This window comes from Anopheles funestus, chromosome 2RL, assembly GCF_943734845.2.
Source record: "Anopheles funestus chromosome 2RL, idAnoFuneDA-416_04, whole genome shotgun sequence".
Taxonomy (NCBI): Eukaryota; Metazoa; Arthropoda; class Insecta; order Diptera; family Culicidae; genus Anopheles; species Anopheles funestus.
The window spans coordinates 83,421,079-83,429,146 of record NC_064598.1 but is presented as its reverse complement, the minus strand read 5'-3'; the positions used below and the strand labels follow the sequence as shown (position 1 = coordinate 83,429,146).

General features: G+C 43.2%; 1 protein-coding gene across 2 annotated transcripts; it reads right to left on the bottom strand.

Moving 5' to 3' along the window:
• Positions 1-767: 767 nt before the first annotated feature.
• Positions 768-5,393, bottom strand: LOC125764519 (glutamine synthetase 1, mitochondrial). Of its 2 annotated transcripts, none has more exons than XM_049428864.1 (2): positions 5,274-5,393; positions 768-3,949 (listed from the first exon to the last, which is right to left on the bottom strand). In XM_049428864.1, exon 2 carries the CDS (start codon positions 3,393-3,395, stop codon positions 2,187-2,189), a length of 1,209 nt encoding a protein of 402 aa, XP_049284821.1. In that variant the 5' UTR covers positions 3,396-3,949; positions 5,274-5,393; the 3' UTR covers positions 768-2,186. The 2 variants fall into 2 exon arrangements, with proteins under 2 accessions (XP_049284821.1, XP_049284820.1); XM_049428863.1 differs by lacking the exon at positions 5,274-5,393 and adding an exon at positions 4,418-4,600.
• Between the last annotated feature and the right edge of the window lie 2,675 nt (positions 5,394-8,068).

The window sequence follows — 8,068 nt, the reverse complement described above, 5'->3', positions numbered from 1 at the left end:
ATCCTGTTTTGGGTCACCTTTCAACCCTTTTCCGGCTTCACTACTCTCCGGTGCCTTACAAGCTTCATTGTGCTTACATAAGTGGTACGAAATCGTTATTTCGGCAACCATCCATCGCGAACCCGGTCGCACCAAAAGCAACGAACCTAGTGAAAGTGATTTTGTTGTTATGCCTAGGCACTCAGCACGTCAACTAATCAGCTGTCAGGGCCTTCGGGGTGGTGTTCCGTTGAAACAATGTACAATGTTTTTGGGGGGTATGTAGCCGAGATCTACCCTTCTTTATAACAACAACCAAAAAAAAACAACTTCCAACGCCAACCTTTAGCTGACATGGCAGTAAAGGACAGGTCCCATGGTCTTGGAGTTCAAGGAATCGATTTTTACGGCGAAATGTAAACAAACATCGAGCAGGTCTTGGAGGCAATAAGAAATAAGCTAAGTAGAATGAACCAAACAGCACCAAAAAAAAACAAATAAAGAAAAACGATCCAGTGCCATCTGATCTGCAATGGGATCTCCCAGCGGTGCTGAGGTTGTGTATGTAAATTCCTGAAAATGATGAGAAGGTCAAACGATATTGCTGGTGATGACGGGTATCATCATTAAGCCGGTGTGTCCACATCCAATCGGAGGTTAAGCATGGTCGCTAAAAATGACTTTTCCTACCATCAAAGAGGAAGGAGGAACCGGCTAAAAATAACTTACCAAGAGCGAGAGCGACCTGAGGGAAAATTTTGCTTTCTCGAATGTACCAATAAGACCAATTTGAAGCTGTGATTTAATGTTTGATTTTATTAATATTTTTATTAGCTTATCTTCTCTTCTTGGTTTCCTTTTAATCTACCCTTGATTTGCGATTTGATATCATGTTGTCAATTATTGGCTGCCGATTTTAAAACACTGTTTAGATAGATGATTAGAATTATTAGAATTTTTCCATTTTCCGATCATGTACTGAACTCGATTATGTTTTTTTTTATTTAGTTTTATATTCTGTTTTTTCTCTTCTCTGATAGAACCACTTACACATCATACTGGACTTACGTTCTAAAACAACAAGTATTTTAACAGCTATGATAATTTTTATCTTTTTTATCTCTCTCTCTTTCTCTGTCCCTTGCACACATACACACGTACACAATCACTCCAATGTCTTTCTGTTAGTTATGCTCGAAAGTGGTATTTTCACGCGTTAAGTGTTCCTTCGATTTGATAACGAGGATCGGAATTTGCGATGATTTCTTCCTTCCATTTCAAGCTAGTTTCTTTTTTCCTCTGGTTCTTATTAGTTGTATCTCCCTTTATCTCTCTCTTTTCTCTCTCAAAATAATGCACATGCTGTCCCTTGGGATTAAATATCATTTCTCTGTGTTTTTCCCCCCTTTCTAAAGACGCCGTTTGTCAATGAGTTAAAAACGAGCTCCATTGATGAAATGTAGCGTTTCTGTTGTTTTCAAATAAAACTTTTTTTTAAAAATGCACCTACCCCGTATACAAACAAACCAAACAAAATATGCATTTTTTCACCGATGAGTAGCTTAAAATTTTCCCGCTTCGCATGTCTTTGCGCTCGCTCAACTTTGTACAATTCCTTCCTACGTGTTGTAAAATAGAAATACCTCCGGGTTTACATTATTGTAAAAAAAAGTCGACACATCTATATAAAAGCGGTTCCGTTTTAAAAAAAAGCAACTCACAAATGTACACTCCCGTACGTTCCCAACGCTATCGCCATTATCATCGTCATCATCATCAGTCCATCGAGTTCACATCGTGAAAGTCTTGACATGTTGCATGCATTCCATACTACTTCTATCTCTGGCTCTCTTTCTCTCCCATATAGTGGGAGCTTTTCCTACATTGAATGGGTTTTCCTTGAGTCGTGACCCATATAAAAACATAACTGCACAATTAATAATGTCCTTGTTGTAAGCAAGGGTTTAAAAAAAAATAACAAAAACGTATACATGTAATTTTGTAGAGTTGCTTGCGTGTTAGGTTATTTTCCAATATCCCCGGCATCTTCTGCTGGTGTATATAGGAGGGTTTCGCTTGTTCATTCATGTGTGGGCATCATTGCGTCATCGTTCCCGAGCAGCGGTGGGTTAACTGAAAGGTAGCGGGAGTTGGGACTGGGTGAAGGGAGAGAATGTCTTTCATTTCCAGCTCGCACCAGGCCATGCTTATTCGTCCAACAGGCAGGTAGTAAGGATGGCATTGCACACTGCATAAGGGTCACAGTTCGAGCTCGGACGACGATCCTCCAGATAGCCCTTCTTAGCGTCGGCTACACCGCGCGGAATGCGCACCGACGTACCACGATCGGCCACGCCCCAGCTAAACTTGTCGATCGATGACGTCTCGAGCCGTCCGACCAGACGGCGCTCGTTGTCCTTTCCACCGCGCGGATCGTACGCCTTGATGTGCTTATCGTGCTTCTTCGACAGCTTCTCGATCGCCTGCTCGATCGCCTTGATGCCATTGTCGGCGCGCATCGGCTTCGTGGAGAAGTTGCAGTGACCACCGGCACCGTTCCAGTTGCCCTCCATCGGTTTCGGGTCGAACGTTACCACCACGCCGTAGTCTTCGGCGATGCGCCACAGAATGTAGCGCGACATCCACAGATCATCGGCACACTTCATACCGAGGGCCGGTCCGACCTGGTACTCCCACTGGGCCGGCATTACTTCCGCGTTGGTACCGGCGAACTGTACGCCAGCGTACAGACAGGCCACGGCATGAGCCTCGGCAATGTCGCGCGCGACCACGTTTTGGGCACCGGCGGCACAGTAGTATGGACCCTGCGGTCCAGGGAATCCACCGACCGGCCATCCAAGCGGACGTCCATCAATGTCAAGGAAGGTGTACTCCTGCTCAATACCAAACCACGGTTCCAGATCCTTGGTACGGTTGTACGCGTCCTGCATGGCCGCCCGATGGTTCGAAGCGGTCGGCTTACCATCCGGCTGGTACGTATCGCACAGCACGATCACATCATTCTCACCGGCCTTGAACGGATCCTTGTACAGGGCGCGCGGAACCAATTTCATGTCCGAGTTACCACCGAGCGCCTGGTACGTGGAACTGCCATCATACTGCCAGGCCGGGACATCCTCCGCCTTCTTCGGCACATAGTCCAGAACGCGATCCTTCAGCCGCACGTTCTCACCGGTACCGTCGATCCAAACGTAGGTGGCCTGCACGTACTTCGGATCGTACTTTAGCCGGGTGTATCGATCCAGCAGCGTCTTGTTGAGGTGCGCATTCGGCGAATGCTCCAGGATCTTGGCACAGTTCGGTCCACGGCTGGTGCTGATCATGCGCACCGACGGTTTGCTAGCCAGACTGGACAGCTCCTGGCGTATCAGAAGACCAACTACACGGAGGGCCATTTTGAGATTGTTCACACGCTCGGGTTACGGAGGATGATCACACACAAAGCGAGAGAGAGAGCGACAAAAAACACGGTTTGAACAAAATACCACTTCACAAACGGTCGTTGCTTCGGACGCAAAATTTTATAATATTTGAAAACGAATGATTTTTCTACACGTATCTTCCACAACCACAGAACTGTGTGCGAGATTTCACAGGATTAATTTAGCTACCGACTACGTTGAATTTCTATCACAAAATGAAGTGTCGATGGCCCGTACAGGTCTACTTGGATTGGCTAAAGATGTGCACACACTATCGACTGCTTTTCCGTACGCGCGGTACAAATATTCACACGCTCACTCTCGCATGGACGCACACGTTTCACCTTTCGTAGTTTAGTAGTATGTAGGTAGTGATGTCTTTTCGAGCACTTCTCGTGGTTGAGTTTTTTTTTGTGCGCTGTCGGGATACTAAAAAACCGCTTTAATTTAAAGCCGTTCAAAGTTTTAACTCCAGGATGAGTGTACGGAATCAGCTGCTGCTAGACGTGCTAGTGATTTTATAATTCCTGCGAAACAGATGGAAAGAGAGCGAAATATTAGGATGGAACAAAGGTACTGCTACTTAGCTAATTTTTATAAATCCAATTCCTGACACACGCACTCGGTTATTGGCACTACACTGTATGGGACAAAGGTTGATTGTAAAAAACAACAAAAAAAAAACTATCACTGCTGTTGCTATTCAAGCAAGCCGTTCAACAGCAACAAGAATAATACGAAGATAAATGCCGCATTATCGTCGTCTGGGCAACGTTGCAACTGGAAAGAAGATACACGCACACACAAACTCCCAAAAAAAACACACGCACAAACTGGACGAATGCACTTTTAAGGATAAAGGGAAAAACGAGAGTTGCCGGAAACCTTACAGAGAATTCGGAGAACGTCCCCTGCTTCAAGAAAATTAGGGACATTTTTGTTTGCTTTGTATCCGAAATCAAAAAAGGGGTGCCAAAGCCAGGAAACACACTAACCAGCTGAAACTGCCACACACAGCTCCTTCTGCGCTTCCTCTGCCGTGAAGAAGTTTTGCTGCTGCTGCTGCTGCTGCGAAAGCACGCCGCTGCTTCTCGTACCGCTGCTGTAACTTAAGTGCGTTCGTTTTAAAGCGCGGTTCAACTACTTAAATCGTTGGCCATCGTCCGCTGTGGGTGTAGTGGTGTATCCGCTGTCTTGGGGGGGTACGCAACGCCGATGCCGTCCCATATAGTGTGCCCCGTTAGCACATCCGATGGTCCGGTTAGCTACAGCGAAGGGATGCGTAGTAGTGTGTAGTGTGGCAGCAGCAGCAGCATACTACACTGCAGCTTCTCTCTCTCTCTCTCTCTCTCTTTGATTGTATTTTTTTCTCCTACGTTGTTGTGTCTGTGTCCTATCCATTTCACTTTCGTTTGAAGCCTTCTCTCTGGTTCTCCGGCCGCAACGCTCTGTGTCTCTCTCTCTCTCTCTCTCGGGTTGACCGGCTTGGATTAAAAATCGATTCTCCCCAACTACCCCTAAAAACTCCATCTAATCTTTCACATGCTCCACATCTCTGTTGCTCCTTGAAGAATGTTGCCTTTTTGCTCTCTTTGTTACACTTGGGTTGTCTGCCAACAATAACAAATTCCTTAAGCCTATGCTATTATGCAGTTTTTCAATATCAAACACATACAGCGATGAAAGCATACGCTACGTGAAGCTTGGGTCGCTTTTATCACTTTACACACGCGTGAAGTGAAGCTCCCTTACAGCGTTCAAACAAAGTTCTTGGTAGATAAAGATTAATCGTTTCTACACTACACTTTACACCATTTGAAGGTTTAGACAGCTTCCTAAGAAAATACTCACATATTTCTTAATGTTTGAAATAATTTTCCTTTCTCTTCCTTCGCTTGTAAACTGTAAATTACACAAAGTTCGAAGAACGTGCTCCATGAACGTGTGCGCTGCGAACCAATGGTGAATAAAATGCAACAATCATGCACGCTTTCGTGTGTGAGCGAAATAGAAAGATCACCCACACATTTGAATGCAAAACAAGAGATAAAGAGAAGGAAAGAGAGCGCCGTATCCTAAGGGATGCTGTGAGATTTTTCTGCCCAAAACGCTATACCACCCCCCGCCATGCGTGAAGAAAACTCATTCTCACTGAACAATGGGATAGGGAGATACGATTTTCCGGTAGAAAAGAATTAATCAATTTGTTAGAAAGAATTTTCTTTATTATTTTCATCTTTTTTCTAAGGCGTCATCCCTTTTAAAACTCTTTAATTGGAAGCAAATTTCGAAAAGTAAATGTTTATTCTCCACTTGGAAAATGTTTGCTATTTTCCATCCTTTTCAATGCGCATCCCAAACATTTTCCCACGACTTGGTGGTGTTTAATCTCTCGAGAGAATGAACGCATTAACTGATATAAAACAATACCGAGAGTACGTACCATCGTGAAGTGGCTCTGTGTAGGTGTCACTTTTATCTGTCGCTGAGAAGCGGACAAAGAAAATCACACCCACGTTTTGGTGAAACGATTACAAAACAATACAAGTGTAAACGCTGTTGGGGTAACGCTTGCTCAAATACGATGAAGCGATGGGAAAAAGGGATTTTTTTTTTATTTTGGCATTGTGAGCGGAAGTTTGAGTTCTTTATTATGATGCGATTTTTTTTTCGTGATTTTTTTGTTTGGTTCTTTTACACACTTGCATTGAAGCCGGCATTTTGTAGTGTGAAAGTTTAATTTTCCTTTTGTGTGTTTAATTTTTCTCGGAAAATGAACCGATACGAATGCTTCGCAACACCAACGATTTTCTATATTGTGTGTGTGTGTTTGAGGGTAACATAAACCACTTGGTATTCTGACTTCTGGTTGACCCAACGTATGGCAAAGGAGAGAACGGAAATAGAGGAGAAATTATTTATTGTTTGACGTTCCGAGCAACAAACCGGTCTTTGCAACAGCTGAGCAAGTTTGAGTTCTGTTCAGTCGTTGCATTGAAAAGTGATCTCCGAACAAGAAAAACAAAAACGGCATCTTGTTCGTTTAAGATTAACCCTTGTGATGGCAGAAATTTTAACCATTTTTATTCACCTTTATTTAATTTGAACTAAAACGTTAAAGAATCTATTAGAAAGTTGAAGTTATGGAATGACTATATGTAAATTAAAAAGCATATTTTTTTCTAATTAAGTTTTTGAGTAAATTTCAATGTTTGGTGAATTTAAAAATAAAAATATTTTCTTTGAATGATTTTGCTTTCATTAGTTTCGTTGCATTAGGTAAATTATGTTCTCCTTTATTGCAACGTATTTCTGCGAAATATCAAACAGATTTTCCATTTTTTCATTTCATTTAACCACCCAGTTTGCTCACCCCCAACCGACAAATATTGGCTGCAGCTGACAGCGCGTATAAAACAGTAGGAAAACGACACAACATACTCATACACGAAGTGCATGGCCCGTCCCAATCAACCAGTCCATCAAGATTTAAAGCCTCTCAATATCGCCGCTTATCAATGCTGGCGATCCATTAGTAGTGGGCTTAGGCATTTGTTATCGGTGCTAATAGAATTCGAAAAAGGAAGGCAAGGGCACCAATCCAATCCATCCCGATGGAGGACGGCTGTAGGTGGTGGCCATGCTGTAAAGAGTAAGTTGGTGTGGTTGGGCTACCATATTAATTGAGTTATTGGTTGCTGTGTGGCTTGTGTTTCAAGAAATGTTTTAGAAGCTTCACGGTGAAGAATGATCCATCTGGGGAAATATATGTGGCACTATATCGTATGTGTCTTGCGTTATGATGATTGACAGGACAGTATCGATGTCAGCGAAGCTGGTGGGTGTCTTATCAGCGGCATGCATGCACGTGTATCAGTGTGAAGCGGCGAGGCGAGTGAGCTGATAGCGAATTTATGTATTAATGTTTTTCTGTTCTGTTTTGTGTATGAAATATTATCTGGTAACCTAGTTTAAGAATCTGTTCTTTTCTTGTTGATTTAAAGTAATATTTTTCCCTTTATTTCCTTTATACTGTAGCCATAAAAGTTATTTAATTTGAATGCTACAAAAAATGTAAGACCATTAAATCGATAAGCAGTCAAAGCGGCCGCTACGTAATCACTGTCTTGCCAATTACCTCACAGATCGGACAATAAATTTCAATATTATAGCCGAATCATCCACAAAACAGCTGATAGCGAGCGCAAAGTGCGAACTACCCAAAAAGGCGAAATTCTTTTGCCTTTGTACCAGTTTCCAGCGGGATTGAAACGTACGACCCATTTGCGGTTCAACGAAATGACGCACATGAGTCGTGCTTTCCTGTAAAGTTTAAATTGAAAAAGAAAACACTCCACTTTGCTCGACCAGCGGCCAAATGAGGCAGAGTGATAAGCGATGGTAGACCTGTTGCTTTGCATTTGTGCCCCTGCGAAACGTCTCGTGACCGTACGGCGGAATGGGATCGCAACGGCCAACAGACGAACCGATCGAAATGGTGTTCGATGCGAGAAGAAACGTTGATAATCTTATTTTAAAAAAAGGAAAAACACACGCCATCCATAGACAAATAAGCACAAGGTTGGATGAATAATCGAACCATACTCCAGCTGATTCCGAGTACGCCAAAAAACTCCATGAAGCAA

What these genes read in the sequence shown, in the direction of transcription:
- LOC125764519 (XM_049428864.1), bottom strand. Translation starts at nt 3,395, where the DNA reads ATGGCCCTCCGTGTAGTTGGTCTTCTGATACGCCAGGAGCTGTCCAGT.